The following is a 21872-nucleotide window of genomic DNA, read 5'->3' as shown; positions in this document are numbered from 1 at the left end:
GGGTGAATGGCTGACGCCAATTATTCTAGACCAATTCCCACCTTGTATGATCCTATCCATGTTAAACGTCGTTGGTGAATGGCGGACGCCAAATACTCTAGACCAATCACCACATTGTATGACCCTATACCATCTGTAATGAGGCTGTATCAGTCAGTTATGGTTAAAACATTACACAATAACATGTACATACTATATCATGTATATAAGTATGTCATCCGTTTAAGTCATATCAGTTACTGCAACCTATGTGTTTTTAATTTCGCAGATGTTGCGGGTTATCTGGTTTTTCAAAAAAGTGCCGGAAAACTAAAGAGCAAGGAAAAGAAGTTGTAAATTATTCTTTTATTTCGCACAATAGTATACTGAACTCCTACATCACAAAGTTTTATGCAATTATGATATACTCTTCAAAAGCATACGTCACAACAATATCAAATATAATGACTGTTACTCACATACAGCTAACAGCTAAACAGTTCATGTTTAATGATTATAAAATTATTTAATATTTTTTTCTAACGACAAAAACATACACAAATTATATTCTTTATAATACTTCTAAATGCATCGTTTATATTGCAACTTGGTGAAAATCCGTCATCAATCAAAACACCTCCTCCTGTTGACCATTGCTGACGTCCGCCTTCTTCGCCGGAAGTGAGAGTTTGGCCTGCTTCCGGCCCTCAAAGAAGCGCGACTGCTTGTCGAGGGCGGTGGTGGCAACCAATCGGATACCTGCGGAACTCATTGAAGGTTTCGGTTTCCGCTTGAAGTGAGATTTGATCTCCGTTGCTATGGAGTCGTGGATGTCCCTTTCAGATGCCTTCTCAGACTTTAAAGATAATACAGAAGATATTACCAACATGAAATACCGCTACGACACGATTGTACTTTCATTTAATTATTTATATATTTCAACAAACGGACTGAACTACTCATGTAGTAAATATAAACATTACTGTTAATGCACGTTCGTAAAACATAACGCAGCAAAGTGAAACCGCACGTAGATTCCGACGAATGTCCAACCAATTAATAAAAAAAACGTTTGTAAAACATGTATGCCCCCTGTATGGCAGCAATTGAGGGGTAATTGAAGGTGATGACGAACACCCCTTCCTTAAGGATAGTAGGTATGGTTAAAGAACAGTTATAAATGTCGTTATAGAAGTTACAGTTGTCATGATCAACCCTCAACCAAGTTATAGGACCGTAGGTCAAAGCGTCCTCTTTGTACTGATCGGACAAGGTTTTTGTGTTTGAGGTCGACCGACCCATCGACGGACTGACATTGTGCCCCGCTTCTTCGCATGAAGGAAATGACCTGCTATTTTCTTTCGTGTCATTTGACCTATGAGTGTGTGGCTTGTGCCGTAAAAGTATGCATTTCTCCTTTTTTCAGGTTTACGCAAGTGGTCACTTTTAACAACGATCTACAATGACACAACTATGGACTATAGCATCTTTTAGATTGTCGAAAAACAATCGAAAGGACTCATATTTTATGACATTTTTAATTTTCTGTATTTCATAGTTATTTCTTGGTAAAGCTCTTGTATTCTCTACAGTCGAACCTCGTTGACTCGAACTACCAGGGAGCGGCGAAAATACCTCGAGCCTCGAAAAATTTGAGCAAAGCGGGAATGTTTACCTTCAGTTAATTGTAATCGGTCCTTTACATCAAGTTCAAACCAACAAGGAGGAATTCGAGCAAAGCGAGTTTGAGTTAACGGTGTTCGACTGTATTTACATGGCTACAACCGCAGTCGACGAAGATAACACCAAGACTAAAGGTATATTTATGCGACAACACGTTGTCTTTTATTATAGCTCGATTCGAACAAAACTAGTATTGCACAAAGAACCATGTCATTGGTAGAAACCCACTCATTGTCCCTTTCGACTGAGTCTGCCCAGAGCAGGTTAGGCTCGAACCCACGACCTCTTCGGTGAGAGGCCGAAATGTATACCAATCACCGTTGCCTTATTCGTATAACCTCAAACGAACATAGTAAAATAACGGGGAAAATAGTTAATAGCAGAAAACGGCACTACTGACCGTCACCCAGTCGTGTTCTGTAACTTGTCTGGCCGTCAGCCTTTCATCCGGGTTCTTCCTCAGCATGCCTTTTATGAGATCCTGGAATATCAAACAAACGCCATAAATTCTACAACACAAGGAGTGTACCAGAAACGTATGTATAGGATATATGTTACATTATAATTACGGTGACTCTTTAATGCGGCATACCTTTGCATCCTTGGACACTCCGTCCCAGTAATTGGCGGGAAAATCAACCTCCTTTTCTATGATGGCGTCAAATAGTTCCTCCTGGTCATTCTTGGCACTGAAACAAAACCAAAGACATCAAAACTAGTGCAGGATTGCTTAAGTGAGAAATATAGTCGATGACTTTTAAATGTCCTTGATTAAAAATACAATGTATTTTGAATTTAATACAGCGCTTCCCCACCTTGCAAATGGCGGGAACCCACATAGAAGGATGTACATGATAACTCCTGCCGCCCAGACGTCAATCTCACGTCCATATCCAGTCTCCTTCAGTATTTCCGGTGCCACATATGTGGGAGTACCACACACAACGAACAGTGGATCATTGCAAGACGTGGCTAAGCCAAAGTCACCCAGCTTCAGGGACTTTGTGCCGTCCCCGTGGTCGCAAACCTGCGAAAGGAAACATTTTCTTTCATACGTTCATCGCGTGTTATGTCACCGCACGCTCATGCAAATACGAATGGGAACATTCCGTGAGCATTATCCGTTTCGGTCTTCAACGTTTTATTGGAACATTCTTGCTTCTGTGCTTGTGATGAGAATATTGGGAATAAAAAAACTGAATAATTTTGTTATTGTTTGTCAAACGAAAATGTTGTATAATTACCAAGAGATTTTCTGGTTTAAGGTCTCTGTGGACAATGTCGTTGCTATGGAGATATTCTAGCGCACTTGCAAGATTAAACATCATTGCGCATGCGTCTTTCTCTGTATACTTGGTTGCCATTGAAATAGCATCAAACAAGTCACCGCCCTAGAAATAACAAACGTAACTGTTAATGTAGTTTACTAAATGCCCTGTATAAGAGGAACTTGTTTTAGTCAAATAATAAAGGTCAGCAGCTACTTGTAATAAATGTAGTCACCAGAACGTTTGGACCTATTCTATGTTGTCTTTGGTCCGTTTTATTCAGCACATGGATGAAAAGTCATTGGCAGCACCCATGTGTAACCGAAAATGCAGAAATCCAATGTCTTCACTCCAGAACGCTGAACACTTGTTTGATTAAAATTATTATTAAAGTAATGTCTTTATGCTTGCCAAATGTTAGGTACCTTGACTAATTCCATGACGAGGAAGAGTTCTGTATGGGAGTGGAAATCCTCCACAAGTTCCACAATGTTCGGATGCTTCACGCGCTTCAGGATGGCAACCTCGTTCTGGATCATCTGCTCCTGGAACATGCATGCGCACAATCGAAGTTAGTAAGATATGACAAATTAAGGCAAAATTCATTGATGACTTACATTTTCAAGAAAATATGTCTAAAACAAATATGTTTATTTTTTTACTTAAAACTATGACTTAGTAAATGAGTCCTAGATTACTAACCTTTCCTCGGCATTTTTCTTTTTCAATTATTTTTAATGCGTATCTTTTCTTTGTTCGTCTGAAAGAAAGAGGAGGCATGTTACGTTTATACATTTGCAAGTTATTTCATCATTAATTACTGTGTTTAACAGTTTTTCACAATTCTGAGATACGAAGACATCCAAAATGAATTTCAGTTCTTGCCTGAAACATATTGTTGTAAAGAAAAACAATATTAATGCATAACTGGTGTATGTCTAAGAGACTTAAACAATTCCAATGACCCGATCGATATTACATGGCCTTACTTGTGTATGCACTCCTTGACTATGGAGAAGTTTCCCTCTCCGATCTTCCGCCCTATCTCGTACGTCTGGGCCAGGGTAGGGGGTCCGGTCTCAAACTCATCTGAAACACAAAACGTTTGTTAACATAGGTAGAGCATGCTTACCGAGTTTGTAAAGCCGTTTTTGTCTATTGTGGATTTTGTTACCCCCCCGCCCCATAAAATTTTAAAATTCTCATCTTTGGTTCATACCTTTAATACTAGTAAGTAATTTAGATTTTAATAGGTAAGATACAATAATGATAATAATAACAACAACAACAACAACAGTAATAATAATAATAATAATAATAATAATAATAATAATAATAATAATAATAATAATAATAATAAAATAATAATAATAACAATAACAATAATAATAATAATAATAATAATAATAATAATAATAATAATAATAATAATAACAATGATAATATATCCCACTACTTTAAGATACAAGTTTTGTTAAGACTATATACCTCCATCTGGTCCATTGAATGTTCTGTACTTTGGCTGAAAAAGATGGAAATAACACTCAGAATAATTATTACAATCATCTTCAAGTTACTGGTGTTTTGTATCTAGCATTGTCAGAAGCTCGCAGACATTGATCATTATTATATGCAAACCATACATGTATACTGTGGTATTACAAGGACACTAGATTTGTCAGTTGGTGTTTCATGATTTCAACATTTAAATTAATGAATAAAAAAGACGCTAACACTTACAGCGGAAACTGCTCGCAATTTCTTCGGCGTCTTTGGTGAACTTCTAGGGCTACAGTAACCAATATCTGAAGGCAAACACCAACATTGAGAGGGGTCGTTCCAAAAGGCACGTTATATTAATAAAATTCCTCTATTTTATGTCATCAAAACGAAGCGATCATTGGCTGCAACTAGTTTTGAGAATCGGAGCAATTTGTAATGTCTTTTGTTCTGATGATCGATTATATTCGTTAATCGATCGACCAGTCGGCTGTGATTTTGTTATGATCGATCATCAGAACAACACTAGCTGCAACATTAACCCTTTGCATGCTGGGTAAATTATCGTCTGCTCAAAAATTTCGTCTGGTTTATTCTTAATTTCTTTCAATAAACTTTGGGGATATATTGACTGAGTGGCAAACAGCTTGGAACCTGACCAGGCGCCGAGTCGGCGTCTGGTCTGGTTCCAAGCTGTTTGCAAAGCCTTTTAAATCGCCATCAGCAGCTTAAGGGTTAAACTAGTCTTTGTAACATAACAAACTTATATAGCATGTGTTTTGGCATCCGAATGTGAAAATGTAATGTCACTTAAACAATTCCATACATAAAATATTGAAAATATACAGGTTCCGTGACGTGTTTTATACCACTAACGTGATTTTTTTTTCATAACATCTATATATATATAGTCATAACATCTATATATATATAGTCATAACATCTATGTATATATAGTCATAACATCTATATATATATAGTCATAACATCTATATATATATAGTCATAACATCTATATATATATAGTCATAACATCTATATATATATAGTCATAACATCTATATATATATAGTCATAACATCTATATATATATAGTCAAAATTTTAAACTACTTTACCTTCCGTGAGATTTTTCGACGACGCCGAGCGACGGCTGGATTTAGAAGAACGTAACGTAACGCGTTCCCCCGGTTCACGTGCACGGTAAGGGGCCACGTACTTGACTTCTGAAAAGGTGGGAAAACGTTACTTTCAAACGCCACACATTTTTTTTAGCATACTTCTGCTTCAGTAAACACATCAAATTATTACACAAATTGGCATTGAAACAATATTACAAATGAACACAATCTCCTAAAATAAACATACAGTGTTTTTTCCCTCGGGATCTATCACGCAAACATGACGTATATGGCATTTAGAATTTTCCACTAACAATCAAAAAAGTTCTAGCCGTATAATTGTTCTGGAGCAAAAAACAATTTTAAGTTTGCATTTATGCATGTTTTAAAGTATATATATTTCAATCGATATAAGAAAGGAGCGAACAATTTAGTTATTCTGTGAAATAATTGGATTGCGGTATTCTTATCATTTTCTCCCTAACCAAGTTGTTTCTGAGCTTCTAAGTGATAATTAAAGCACAAGCTATGACACCGTATAATGTCACGCAATCCACAATGTTCGGCAGGCACAAAGTTAGGCTCCTAGGATTTAAGTTGGGAGTGTTAATTTAATTGAACAAGTCCTCTGTGTTCCATTTGTTCTGTTTTAAATGTTTGATATATGTGCAGTTACCCATTTTACTCTATGTTTTGGGCAAAACTCCAAAAAGCACGGGAAATTGAGGGATCAACCAACGTGCAGCGCATATACGCGTTCATAAAACAGTCTCATTCATATTAATCATTACAAATTTTAATGTCACTTCCATTAGGTATATTATATTAGGCATGATATCATTTTAAATGTTTCCTTAACTGCTGGCCATATCGATCATGCACTACGGAACGATTCTCTTGCAAATACTAAAATAGCAGGAATCTGCAGATCACAGATAGTTTTATGTGAAAAGAGTGCAGGAAAAGCTATGTTAATTTTCTAACTAGTTTTATGCCGAAAAAAAACATTGTTATTTTTTCATTGAAATACAGATAGTAAAAGTACTTTAATAATAAACCTGAAATAAGATGACCTTTTATCAGTTCGCATCGAAATTCGGCAACCCTCTTGTCTGTTCTGACTCATAGCAAGATGATGAATCTCTAAAAAACTATTTGGAATTCATTCCGAGTTATTCATGCAAATTATTGAATATAGATAGCCAATACCAGTCATCCTGTCTGAGGCAAGTTGGTATTTTTCCAAAAGAGGGTCTATTTACGATATTTTAAATCAGTGACTCCTGATGTACTGGCAAAATCAGGTTTTGAGACCCATTCTCTATGAAACAGTCTAGTGGATCATGGGGGGACGGTGGGCATCATGTAATTGTTCTCTTCAAAAATGATGCGCATCGTTTGACATGGATCTTTCCCAAAGCATACCCACAAATTGAATATTTTTTTATATAATTAGAGCCATAAAGATTTAATGTTTAATCATTGGTCGAAAGAAGCTCAATTATCTCCGGGTAAGGAATTTCCTGGACATGGGATGAGCAATTCATGGTCTTGATGCACAGAACGTGTAAGGCTGCTTTTGTGCTGTATACAAGCTATATTGGACGTGTGGTTCTAATTACACTGTAATGGTTTCATTATTCTCCATTATTCCCTCCAATAAAGTAGAAAATAAACATCCAGCATGTCCGACATTTCCTGTTTCTGGTGGTTTATAGGAAATCATTGCTTCTGCCAGGACGACTTTATTATCATGACCAACTGTTCACGATGAGTCATGGTGACGCTGGTTTATTCCGCCATGGACAATCTTTTAGAGAAATATGTACCCGTCACTGCGGCGTCAGACATTTTAGTTTTCATCAGTTTCGGCACTTGTTTTTTTAAAAAAAACTTTTAATTTTTAAAAAAGTTCTTATTCAACTCACCATTCTCGTCGAGATCGAAGTCGTCGTCGTAATAACGCTCAGGTCCATATGCTACAAATATGGTCTCATCTTGGAAGAAGTCTGCTAGTGACTGAACCTGTAAATGCATTAGCAATAGAAAATAAACAAATATGGTATTATTGCACTAACGTTAAAAACCGACGGTGTCAAGTCAGCATGTTATTTACAGTTTATAAAAAACGTCAACCTGGTCCAATGCACGGAAGATCATTGTAACTACAAAACAATCTTCATGGGATAAATTAAAAATCAGTACTATTTAAGTGAATTCTTGAGGTTTTAGTAAGTCCGTCTGTTCGTTCAGACTTACTGAGGGAGTATCCATCGACAGTGACATTCGTTCAGACTTACTGAGGGAGTATCCATCGATAGTGACGATATGTTAGTGTAACGTTGGACCTATTTTATCAACATGAACTACTAACTGAACTCCCAGTTTTTTCCGTAGACACGTAGCTATATATTGTTTTGGTTTTAAGCGTTTTAAGCTTCCATCTTTGCAAACAAATATTTGATACTTGTGTTACAAATGGAGCGTATTCAAAACAATCTGTATGGTTAATACATGGAAGTTTTTATATACAATTAACGCGAACATGTCTGTTCGTCGCTTACTTTGCATGAGCCAGAAACATAAACATGATATGTCATTGTCTTTCAGAATGAAGTACATAATCATTAAATGCCTTGTATGAACAGGTTTATGAGAAAGTCATTGTGGGTATATGAGTCTATGGGACATTGGGAACATGTGGCCACTTGCGTCTAATGAGATTCTCAATTGTGAGAAACAAAATTGTGTATCACGTTTGTTTTGTGGTACAATACTTAGAAATGATCTGTAACGAGCAGCTGAACAATTCATTATTTCAACCTCCTCAAGCCCATGATTGGAATCAATATGAAATTCTGAGTCAGACAATAAATAGCCCCTGACAATCTCTTAAATTCTGGTGAGCAATAGGTCATCAACTCACAATCCCTCTCAAAACCCATTATTCATACAAGATGAAGGATTTAAATTAGATGGCAAATATTTGATCATCTCGTATTTGCATTACAAATACGCTCATAACCACGTGACACGAGATTGTGGTTGATTTCGTAGACTCTGCATGTTTTCATCATGTTCACGCTATGCTGCACGGGGATGAAAATGAACTTCTTCCAATGGTATTTCTTTTTTATTTCAAGTTATGTACCCTATTCTCTTTTTCATAATATACAGTGATTGTAGTCTGACACTTTAGGTCTTTCAGCCATTTGTAATGCCTGTGATATTTCTCTTTTCTATCATATGAAATTCTAAATGATAAATATTCTGTTATTAGACTGTATACCCCTAGGCGAGCATACTTTTATAACCGTTAATCGGAATCTACCATCGGCATATCGACATAACTTTTTTAACATTAGACAAATTAATGTGCACACGGGCGTTTCTACCCAAGCGCTGTTAGAACTGCGGTGGTCAACGACCTGATTTGCATTACCATCTACTCTAATATCTGCTCATTGGAGCTGTGTTCTGCATATAAGTTAGCTTGCTAAACGTAGCACTGTAACGACAATTCATAATATGCGATGTGCGGTAAATATAGTGCGAATTAGCTGCATTATTGCGTTATTACCTGATTATCATAAAAAGCAAATCATTTTAATATCGACAGGTTAAACAACGCAATGCTAAAATTAAAATATGCAAAATGAACGCGTACTAAATTAAAATGAGTATAATTATATATCTGTGTTTACGTTTTGGCCGCGGCCGGGGATCTAGATACATGTACTATCAGTTTAAAATAGAATCCTGGGTGATTGAATTCGGACAGGTTTATTCATTAATACGGAAAAAAAACATTGATTTCATTGAAGGTGCAATTAAACGTCATTTGGCATAAGATATCAATCAAAAATGTTTTACATGATATCATAATATTTCATTTTATCCTATTATCAGTTTTTTGGTGATTGTAATTCATCCATTAGTATATTTTCTATGTTTAAAATAGCCTAAATCGGCTCTTACAAGACAATTTTCAATAAGATTGTTTGTAAGAACTTACACAAAATAAAAGTTATGCGACTGTGTCGCATCAAACCGATTACTTGTGTTAGAACATACTAACAGCCTTTGACAATTACTAAATGCTAGTACACACTTATACAATTAAAATCAAAGCGCTTAAAGCCTTGACCGACTTTCGACCTGCTACAATTTGTGAGTAAAGACATGTCATGCCGAATGGAACGGAAAATGTGTGAAATTTTTCAGTTTATTTTAGTAATTTTAGCCCAGAGTCTTGTGCGTGTTGCATATGCATATTTATAAATCTGTTTATTTTGTCCACGAGTGAAATAGGTTGAAGTCAATATTACGATACATCAATATACACGGGGAATGAATAGTATGCGGATGATTTGATCCAGAGGAATTTTGCGAGAGGATCCTGTCAGTGTAGAAAAGAAACCTTAAACAAAAACTTAATTAACATGTTAAATGCATTTTGTTGGGTGCATTTGGTTTGACGTTGATACCCTGGAAATAAGTATTTGCGAAGTAGTTCGTGAGCATGCATATTCTATTTTTAGGTGTTTATATTAATTTGTTTTACAATTACATGCCAATATTCCCAAAACAAAGCAGGCCGAAAGCCTTTCAACGCTGTAAGGGCTTTGATTATTGTTTTGTAAATCATTTCATGTACCTAAAACCAAGAGCTCAGGAAAATAGCCCTCAGTGTATTGCATTTCTTGACATATATTCTTTATGAAAAGGTTTAAAAAATTATATTTCTGACATTGCATTGTTTTATATCGTTTCTTTGGTTATTTTTGGAATTGATCTGGAAATGTCCGAATTTCGCTTGATTTTATTTTTTAAACAACATATCTGTTATATTTAATATACAAACTATGACATTCTTCCATCGTTTACATGGCATATTCTACGCGGTCTCTATGGTAACGCTTTTAATATTGGTTTCTCTTGACTAGTGCAAGCACCAAGGAAATACTCTTAATTTATGTGAAGCAGATAAAGCAAATAACCTGATTCGATTTCTGAGAGCAAAAACAACCCCGAACATCCATCGATACAATGAAACGCCATGTTTTGTCATCATCATCATCATCATCATCATCATCATCATCAGCAGCAGCAGCAGCAGCAGCAGCAGCAGCAGCAACAACAACAACAACAATTACAACAACATTATCACTATCACCACCACTACCACCACCACCGCCACCGCCACAACCACCACCGCCACCGCCACCAAACCCACAACCACAACCACAACCATCATCATCATCATCATCATCATCATCATCATCATCATCATCATCATCATCATCATCATTGTTCATACAAAAGCATGGCGTTACAATGCAGTTTTTTTGCTATATTTGGCAATAAAATTAAACAATGGATGCTTTGCCAATGAAAACGTCATAGTGATTTACGACATATCAGAAGGTCGGGATTTATACGGATTTAACCAGGATTATGCCTTAAAACCGCCAGTTTATGACACAACCGCCTTTTATTAATTATCAACGTACGAAATAATTATATCGACCATCATATCTGTGTTGGTGATTAAATTGATATAATTGATAACACTCGTTCGTTGGTCTCCAAAACCAGGACTTGAGAATATGAAGGTCCCGTGCAAAATCATCGTGATCCTATTGAAGACGGATGATGTACAAAATACAGAGATATACAGGCACTTGTCCCTGACAAATCACACAGTTTAGTGTTATCAATACTGTCATTCATATCACTTAGATGAGTACGTCTTAAGCAGGTATTTCGCAGGTAGTTCGCAAATGAATTCAAAAAAACTAAATAAGCTGGACTGTTATCGTAGATATCTTGAAATCGATCTCAGCAAACTTGTAAAAGAACACGGATAAACTTTTCGTGCAAATATGAATACGATTATATGAAATGACTTGAAAAAAAATGAAAGCTTTAATTAAATTTGTGGACTAGGATTCTCTTTTACCCGTTTTTCAAATCCAATAAAGTAAACGCTTAAGCAAGTTAAGTTATATTATGCAGCTCATAAGTGTTGTCTTATCGTACCTTGTGTGCATTAAACCCATGAAAACAAAGACCGTAATATAGTAAGACATTACCGGACGGCCATCAACGGTGAATATCCTTTTAACCGCTCCTGTGTCAAGTTTTATGGCCTCTGTAATGTCCGTGAGCACCTGGTCGAATGAGTGTGCCGTCTTCCGGTTGAGAAGCACACGCACCGCCTTCCGGGGCTTAGATCCGTTACGTATGATGGTCACTAGCTTCGGCCTTATGAAGTCTCTATGTTCATCAATGTTAGGATCCCTTGACGTGAACAGCAGGCCTTGTGATTCCTGGGACCCCGAGAGGGTTTCCCGAGACTTCGCCTTTCTTCCGGTGGTTGAATTCCATGCGGGTGTTAATGTATTATCATACTCTGCCCTTCTGAAAACGTCTGTTGACGCACACACATAGCTCTCGCCTTCTTTGAGTTCTTCTAGTTTTGTCACTTTTTTCGAACCATCAACAGAGAAAACGTGTCTAACACCGTGCGGCAGCACCGCCTTATCCCCTAAAGGACTGTCCGTCAAATTGGCTAACAGAGACTCGAACGTCCGAAACCTTTCAGGCGACACAGCATAAACCATTCCTTTAAAGAACCTGTCACCGTTTCTGTAGAACCGAACTTTCTTGGCTTTCTTGTCGTCTGATAATTTCAGGATGCTGTGACGTAGGAGGTTGCCATGGGCGCTGTTGGTGGGGCTCGTGCGGCCGTTCCGGGAGCTGAGCCTCGAGGCGCGTGAACGGTCGTCACGTGACATGCTATAAGCAAAGTGTTCGTCCCAGCCGGTCTCCAGACCCGCCATGTTACTCATTCTTCGATCCTCGATTTCTCTAAAAATACAGTTGACAATTATTTTATGATGTGTTTAATTAAACTAATGATAAAAACGTTTGAATGGGACCATCAGGTTGTCGACCTTAGGTACAGCTTTTTCATGCGGTTTTAAAATAACATAGGTCGCTTAAAAATGTTTCATTCTTCAAAGAATTTGTAAACTTATTACAAAATGTTATACTAAGCAAATGCCTTTAAACTAAATATTTAGTATGAAAATTCTGAAAGTCTGTATTGTAGACCGTGAGGTTTTTTTCCTCAATATTCAAGCCTATCACTTTGCATGTTATCAGTGTTTATGCTTCTGGAACGTGTGATGTCTCAAAGTATAGATTGCTTTAATAAGGATATCATTCTTTATCAATGCATGTTCAATATGACACCGTTTGCAAAACGCGACGAGGAAAACAGTTAAAGTGCATTTTTATACCATTCCTAATGCATTTTCACAACTCGGTGCACAGCATTTCTCCTAGCGGGTAATAAACTCGGTACTCCTTTCATTTAGTTCTCAAAATAAACACAAACATGACAATTTATGGGGAAAAAACACACACCCCACTGTATATTCAACATTAACTGACAACAACAGTTTTAAACCTAATTGTAACTATTTTTGCATGTGCGTACGTAAGAAAATACTGTCAGAAGTAATTCATAAATTTACGACAAACTATATAAATATATAGAGAGATAAATCTTGACAGTACCGTGCGACGACTTGCACAATAAATTTACAAAATGTATTTAATAAAACATATCAAAACGAAAAGGAAACGGATTCGGAAAAGTCCGAGATGGAAAAGGCCGAATTGGTAACTGGGCCAAATTGACCCTATACCCGTTCAGACACAGACCTGAACAATTTAAAAGAAATGCGAAAAAAATATCATTCGAAAGCGAAAAGAGAAGACAATAAGAGTGTCACACTGTCCGATGGATGTTTTACCTGTATTCAGCAAATTCTGCAATTCTTAGCTTTCTTTTTTGAATTAAAGCTTCCATTTTTGTATATTTGTGTAATTTATTCCAAAACTAATCCGTTTTAAATGTGTAGTCCATGAAAACTTTAACTAAGACGTCTAAGATATTCTGAAAGGCAAACATCTTGTAATCTAATCTAACCAGAGATAAAGGAATTAAGGGATTTCGACTGTAGAACGGATTTTCAAAGCGAAATATTGAGCAATCATAATAATTGGAAATTATTTAAAGACATTAATTTTAACATCCAATTGGATAGAAAATAAAAGTTCAGCGCTGAAAAGAAGCTATTTACGAAGACGAATATAAAATGGAAATTTAATGGATTTCTATTTCACACAAAAGTATTAATGGGCAAAATAAATGGTAGAAGTCAATACTAGATTACAGTTTAAAATCGATTTTTAATTATACAAGAAAACATGCATTTAGCATTTAGTTCAATTATTTCCAACTGACGTATTGTCCATTCCCGTCTTATCATGTTAAAAAGACGTTATGTTGTTGTTGCAAAAATGTCTATTGACTAGTGCTAATTAAGATCATTTAAGTCCAAATGAGATAAATGAAAACAAAAATTGATATAATGTTTATTATATTAAGAAAATGGTAATATGTCCTTTAAAGAAACATAGAAGGACTAAGTTTACCTTGAAAATGTGCAATGCGTCATTTAGACCTAATAACCTGTCAGTAAAGCATAAAAACATGTCAGTAAGACACAATAACATGTCATAAGACAGAAGAACATGTCGGATAGACAACATGTCAGTCATTATTACATGTCAGTTAGTCATAATAACATGTCAGTTAGACATAAGAACATGTCAGTTAGACATACTAACATGTCAGTTAGACATAATAACATGTCAGTTAGACATAATACCATGTCAGTTAGACATAATAATATGTCAGTTAGACATAAGAACATGTAAGTTAGACATAATAACATGTCAGTTAGTCATAATAACATGTCAGTTAGACATAATAACATGTCAGTTAGTCATAATAACATGTCAGTTAGACATAATAACATGTCAGTTAGTCATAATAACATGTCAGTTAGTCATAAGAACATGTCAGTTAGACATAATAACATGTCAGTTAGACTTAAGAACATGTCAGTTAGACATAATAACATGTCAGTTAGACATAAGAACATGTCAGTTAGTCATAATAACATGTCAGTTAGACATAATAACATGTCAGTTAGACATAAGAACATGTCAGTTAGACATAATAACATGTCAGTTAGACATAAGAACATGTCAGTTAGACATAAGAACATGTCAGTTAGACATAAGAACATGTCAGTTAGACATAATAACATGTCAGTTCGACAAACGAACATGTCAGTAAGCAACAATAACATGTCAGTTAGACATAATAACATGTCAGTTAGACATAAGAACATGTCAGTTAGTCATAATAACATGTCAGTTAGACATAAGAACATGTCAGTTAGTCATAATAACATGTCAGTTAGACATAATAACATGTCAGTTAGTCATAATTACATGTCAGTTAGACATAATAACATGTCAGTTAGCCATACTAACATGTCAGTTAGACATAAGAACATGTCAGTTAGACATAAGAACATGTCAGTTAGACATAAGAACATGTCAGTTAGACATAATAACATGTCAGTTAGACATAAGAACATGTCAGTTAGTCATAATAACATGTCAGTTAGACATAATAACATGTCAGTTCGACAAACGAACATGTCAGTAAGCAACAATAACATGTCAGTTAGCCATAAGAACATGTCAGTTAGACATAATAACATGTCAGTTCGACATAATAACATGTCAGTTCGACATAATAACATGCCAGTTAGACATAATAACATGTCAGTTAGACATAAGAACATGTCAGTTCGACAAACGAACATGTCAGTAAGCAACAATAACATGTCAGTAAGCCATAAGAACATGTCAGTTAGACATAATAACATGTCAGTTCGACAAACGAACATGTCAGTAAGCAACAATAACATGTCAGTAAGCCATTAGAGCATGTCATTTAGACATAATAACATGTCAGTTAGACATAATTTCATGTCAGTGAGCCATACAAACATGTCAGTTAAACACAAACACATGTCTATTAGCCATAATAACATAAAAACATATCAGTAAGTCATATTTACATGTCAGAAAGCCATAATAACATTTCAGAAAGATAACATATCAGAAAGCCATAATAAAATGTCAGCTAGCCATAATAACACGTCAGCTAGCCATAAGAACATGTCAGTAAGCCATTATAACATGTCAGTTAGCCAAAATAACATGTCCGATAGCCAAAATAACATGTCCGATAGCCAAAATAACATGTCAGATAGTCATAATAACTTGTCAGCTAGACATAATCACACGTCAGCTAGACATAATAACACGTCAGTAAGACATGATAACATGTCACTAAGACATAACAACACGTCAGTTATACATAAGTACATGTCTGTTATACATAATAACATGTCAGTAAGACAAAAAAACATGTCAGCTAGCCATTAGAACATGTCAGCTATACATAATAACATGTCAATTAGCCATAATAACATGTCAGTAAGGCATAAGAACATGGCAGTAAGCCACAAGAATATGTCAGTTAGCCATAATAACTTGTCAATTAGCCATTATATCATGTCAGCTAGTCACAATAACATGACAGTAAGACATAAGACCATGTCTGCTAGTCACAATAACATGTCAGTAAGACATAATAACATATCAGTTAGACAAAAGGATATATAGTAAGACATATTAACATGCAGTAACACATAATAATATATCAGTTAGCCATATGACCATGTCAGTTAGCCGGAATAACATGTCAGTAAGACATAATAACATGTCAGTAAGCCATAATTACATAATAACATGTCAGCTAGCCATAACAACATGTCCATTAGCCATAATAACCTGTCAGTAAGCCATAATTACTTGTCAGTTAGCCATAATTACTTGTCAGTAAGCCATAATTACTTGTCAGTAAGCCATAATAACATGTCAGCTAGCCATAATAACATGTCAGTAAGACATAAGAACATGTCAGTTAGCTACAATAACATGTCAGTAAGACGCAATAACATATCAGTTAGCCATAAGAACATGTCAGTACGCCATAATAACATGTCAGTAAGTCATAATAGCATGTCAGTTAGCCATAATAACATGTCAGTTAGCCATAATAGCATGTCAGTTAGCCATAAGAACATGTCAGTACGCCATAATAACATGTCAGTAAGTCATAATAGCATGTCAGTTAGCCATAATAACATGTCAGTTAGCCATAATAGCATGTCAGTTAGCCATAATAACATGTCAGTAAGCCATAATAACATGTCAGTTATCCATAATAACATGTCCATAAGCCACAATAACATGTCAGTAAGCCATAATAACATGTCAGTTAGCCACAATAACATGTCAGTTAGCCATAATAACATGTCAGTTAGCCACAATAACATGTCAGTAAGCCATAATAACATGTCATTTAGCCACAATAACATGTCAGTTAGCCATAATAACATTTCAGTTAGCCACGATAACATGTCAGTTAGCCATAATAACGTGTCAGTAAGCCATGATAACGTGTCAGTTAGCCATAATAACGTGTCAGTTAGCCATGATAACGTGTCAGTTAGCCATGATAACGTGTCAGTTAGCCATGATAACGTGTCAGTTAGCCATGATAACGTGTCAGTTAGCCATGATAACGTGTCAGTTAGCCATGATAACGTGTCAGTAAGCCATGATAACGTGTCAGTTAGCCATGATAACGTGTCAGTAAGCCACGATAACGTGTCAGTTAGCCATGATAACGTGTCAGTAAGCCATAATAACATGTCAGCTAGTCACAATAACATGTCAGTAAGACATAAGACCATGTCAGTTAGCCACAATAACATGTCAGTAAGACATAAGACCATGTCAGCTAGTCACAATAACATGTCAGTAAGACATAATAACATATCAGTTAGACATAAGGATATATAGTAAGACATATTAACATGCAGTAACACATAATAATATATCAGTTAGCCATATGACCATGTCAGTTAGCCGGAATAACATGTCAGTAAGACATAATAACATGTCAGTAAGCCATAATTACATAATAACATGTCAGCTAGCCATAACAACATGTCCGTTAGCCATAATAACCTGTCAGTTAGCCATAATTACTTGTCAGTTAGCCATAATTACTTGTCAGTAAGCCATAATTACTTGTCAGTAAGCCATAATAACATGTCAGCTAGCCATAATAACATGTCAGTAAGACATAAGAACATGTCAGTTAGCTACAATAACATGTCAGTAAGACGCAATAACATATCAGTTAGCCATAAGAACATGTCAGTACGCCATAATAACATGTCAGTAAGTCATAATAGCATGTCAGTTAGCCATAATAACATGTCAGTTAGCCATAATAGCATGTCAGTAAGCCATAATAACATGTCAGTTATCCATAATAACATGTCCATAAGCCACAATAACATGTCAGTAAGCCATAATAACATGTCAGTTAGCCACAATAACATGTCAGTTAGCCACAATAACATGTCAGTTAGCCACAATAACGTGTCAGTTAGCCATAATAACATTTCAGTTAGCCACGATAACGTGTCAGTTAGCCACAATAACATGTCAGTTAGCCACAATAGCATGTCAGTTAGCCACAATAACATGTCAGTTAGCCACAATAGCATGTCAGTAAGCCACAATAACATGTCAGTAAGCCACAATAACGTGTCAGTTAGCCATAATAACATTTCAGTTAGCCACGATAACGTGTCAGTTAGCCATAATAACGTGTCAGTAAGCCACGATAACGTGTCAGTTAGCCATAATAACGTGTCAGTAAGCCACGATAACGTGTCAGTTAGCCATAATAACGTGTCAGTAAGCCACGATAACGTGTCAGTTAGCCATGATAACGTGTCAGTTAGCCACGATAACGTGTCAGTTAGCCATGATAACGTGTCAGTTAGCCACGATAACGTGTCAGTTAGCCATGATAACGTGTCAGTTAGCCACGATAACGTGTCAGTTAGCCATGATAACGTGTCAGTTAGCCACAATAACATGTCAGTTAGCCACGATAACATGTCAGTCAGTTAGCCACAATAACATGTCAGTTAGCCACGATAACATGTCAGTCAGTTAGCCACAATAACATGTCAGTTAGCCACAATAACATGTCAGTAAGCCACAATAACATGTCCGTTAGCCACAATAACATGTCAGTAAGCCACAATAACATGTCCGTTAGCCAGAATAACATGTCCGTTAGCCACAATAACATGTCAGTTAGCCAGAATAACATGTCCGTTAGCCACAATAACATGTCAGTAAGCCATAATAACATGTCAGTTAGCCATAATAACATGTCAGTTAGCCATAATAACATGTCCGTTAGCCATACCTTTTAAGTGGTGTGACTATAACATGTCAGTAAGCCATAATAACATGTCAGTTAGCCATAATAACATGTCAGTAAGCCATAATAACATGTCCGTTAGCCACGATAACATGTCAGTTAGCCACGATAACATGTCAGTAAGCCATAATAACATGTCAGTAAGCCATATTAACATGTCAGTTATACATAAGAACATGTCGTTTAGACACAATAACATGCTAGTAAGACATAATAACATTTCATTAAGACATAATGACATGTCGGCTAGACATAATTGCATGTCAGTGAGACATATTAGCAGAATATGTCACAGCATAAGACAGTTTTGGCGTTCCATAGATATCCATACCACCTACACGTTCATTGAAGGGTAAACATTCAATGATGTATGCAAAAGTGATCTGTAATTGAACATATATGAATCCATGTACGTTTCTATTTCTAAGATCCGATGACAGTCAGGCGAAAGTCGCTGTGAGAACTTGAATTTAAAAAAAAATCTAAATACTTACAAGTAAGTTACCTCCAAAACATGGAACGTATAATACTTTATTAATGAAATAAGAATAATACGGCTAGATTAAAATATAACCGGTCAAAACCTCGACCAGCAAGGAGTCAACAAGGAACAACTGTGAAGTTTTATAATTAGTGAATGAATATTTAAACGTATGTAAAATATAAAAATGACTGTCCTTTCGAAAATGTAAATAGGAGGGCATATCTATATGGATAAACTAAATATTTGTCACCACTGTACAAATACGACAGTCAAAATAACAATGAATATCTGGCTTCTTTTAAGTGGTGTGATGGTCCATTCCATAGCTAAATATAATAATGGCATGGTTTGTGTATTTTGAAGAAGTTTATCGGACTTCCGTCAAGTAAACATTGATTTGTTTTACCGATTGATTAGATTATAAATCGAACATAACGGATTTATTTATTAAAATGAGATTTTTAGATAAGTCTTTAAATTACATGATGATTTCATGAAAATTTAGCTTATTTGCAAACCAATGTAAAACACATGGTGTTAAAGAGTGCGGTTACCAATATTCCGTATCACTATTATACAATTTGAAAGATTTTGTTTGAATTATGTTATTTAAACGTCATGTCAATTAGAGTTTCGATTGCCGGATTCTAGATCATGGGTACCTTGTAGGGGCCTAAAACATAGCCCCCAACCACCTCCCAACCGTGCCCGACCCTCTAAACACCTTAGCCCCCTTCAAAACATTTTTTTTTGTACGAGTGGGAGGGGGGAAACGCGGTGGGGTGCGCGGGTAGCAACGGGTCACAAAAAAACGGAAACACCAGTATATAACCCGTAAACCGTACAAGATTTATTGTTTTAGGTTCTAATGTACGCAATCAGATAATTCAAAATAAAGATATAATAATTCGATACGAGAGAGATTATACAATAATTTAAAACCGAATTTAATGAAGGATATTTTATTCTATGGGAATAAGGTTACAAGATAATATTTGAAAATAAATGCTTCCATACCTGGTATTTCATTTTATATCCATCATGCAGAACATATTCATTCCTAAAATGTACCTTTAGTTCGCTTACAAGTCATAGATCAGCCAGTAAACTGTGTGCATTAATATACAAATCACCTTAATCCAGATTACCATAAATTAATACTTTCGAGGCGCTTGGAGAACTGGCGCGATGAATTTCACCTCACATAGACTTCAAACAAGAATGCTCAAATACACATGCATTAAAGTGTTAAGCAAATATAGTGATGAAGGTTTATATATCAATTATACTTAAATTACGACCCTAGTATGTACTTGTATTGTAATCAGACACTATAGTTGTAATTTGGATGGCATCCATGTCCCGCATTGATCACTCTATGACAGTTGCCATTTTAAGAATATACAAAAGGTTGTATTCATTCTGATACTTTCGGTGACGTCTCAGATATACATATAGCACCTTTATGACCCATAGTTAGGTAGGATCAATATGTTAAAATCAGAACTTACTTTATTTATTTATTGGAAGAAAACTGCTTTTAAAGATTAAATAAACAATATACAGGATTGTCATTTAAACAGTATTCAGCATACTAGAATTTTATACACCGTCTATAATAGTGTTGATGATATATTAACGTTTAACTTACTTGTTAATGCTGGTGGTTTTCTTCTCGAACAAATCCCGACATTCAACAAAAAGAGTCTCTCAAAGTTGCCACAAAATGCATTTCAATCACTAGAAGCCGCAGCGTAACCAGACGGCAAATATGAACTGCAGACGATAACATTTATGGCTCGTGCAGAACGCGCCAGCTCCGCTCGTGTTTCAGTTGGAATCGATATTGCCGAGAATGTGGTTCTCAATAACAGAACTCTTGCTGAAAATAGGGGCTGATATCGACGTTTTTAGGGACCAGAGAAAATTAATTTCCCGAGAAATGACGGCTGTGTCAATATATGGTAATAAATATGAAAACGAATATCTCCCAGCTTAATGTCCTTGACAAGTAACTTGTTGTGTGTCATTTAGATTTTAAAGCTGCGCTCTCATAGATTGAACGTTTTGACAACATTTTTTAAAAAAAACGTTTGTCTTGGGACGATCTAATTTATGCGACAATGCATGTAAACCAGTCATATAATGCTGCTGACAAAAAAGTAGATCACTTATTTTTATATTTAGGTTCAAAAATTGATGTTTTATGCATTTGTCTTAAACCGTTAGTAACGCTTTAAGCCATAAAACCTCATTTTTCGAACGGATATATGTTAATCTGAGATCTGATCTTTTTGTCACCGGTCTTCTATCACTGGTTTGCAGATATTTACGCAACAATTTGCTCATTCGAAGACAAAAAAATAAGAAGTTGTTAAAACGGTAAATCTGTGAGAGTGCAGCTTTAACTGATTGGTTTGTTTTGAAATGTGGATTAAACCGCAAATGCAGGTTATCGTGAGCTTTTGCTGGTATTTTTTGATTTTTTTTTTACATGGCCATATTTAACAGGTACTTGTC

At 35.8% G+C, this 21872-nt stretch overlaps 1 protein-coding gene across 4 annotated transcripts; it reads right to left on the bottom strand.

Annotated features, from left to right (window-relative positions):
* Positions 1–346: 346 nt before the first annotated feature.
* On the bottom strand, positions 347–21174 carry LOC128226762 (serine/threonine-protein kinase DCLK1-like). Of its 4 annotated transcripts, none has more exons than XM_052936800.1 (14): positions 21004–21174; positions 11646–12423; positions 7479–7575; positions 5548–5655; positions 4671–4735; positions 4419–4452; positions 3920–4019; positions 3633–3690; positions 3356–3475; positions 2907–3053; positions 2478–2689; positions 2255–2351; positions 2063–2143; positions 347–835 (listed from the first exon to the last, which is right to left on the bottom strand). In XM_052936800.1, the coding sequence occupies exons 2-14, from the start codon at positions 12402–12404 to the stop codon at positions 608–610; spliced, it is 2106 nt and encodes a 701-aa protein (XP_052792760.1). In that variant the 5' UTR covers positions 12405–12423; positions 21004–21174; the 3' UTR covers positions 347–607. The 4 variants fall into 4 exon arrangements, with proteins under 4 accessions (XP_052792760.1, XP_052792761.1, XP_052792762.1 ...); XM_052936801.1 differs by lacking the exon at positions 21004–21174 and adding an exon at positions 20370–20567; XM_052936802.1 differs by lacking the exon at positions 21004–21174 and adding an exon at positions 19363–19461.
* Positions 21175–21872: the final 698 nt, after the last annotated feature.

Source organism: Mya arenaria, chromosome 3 (assembly GCF_026914265.1).
Source record: "Mya arenaria isolate MELC-2E11 chromosome 3, ASM2691426v1".
In the NCBI taxonomy this organism is placed as follows: Eukaryota; Metazoa; Mollusca; class Bivalvia; order Myida; family Myidae; genus Mya; species Mya arenaria.
The sequence above is the reverse complement of the archived record's forward strand: the minus strand, read 5'-3'. Positions and strand labels throughout refer to the sequence as shown.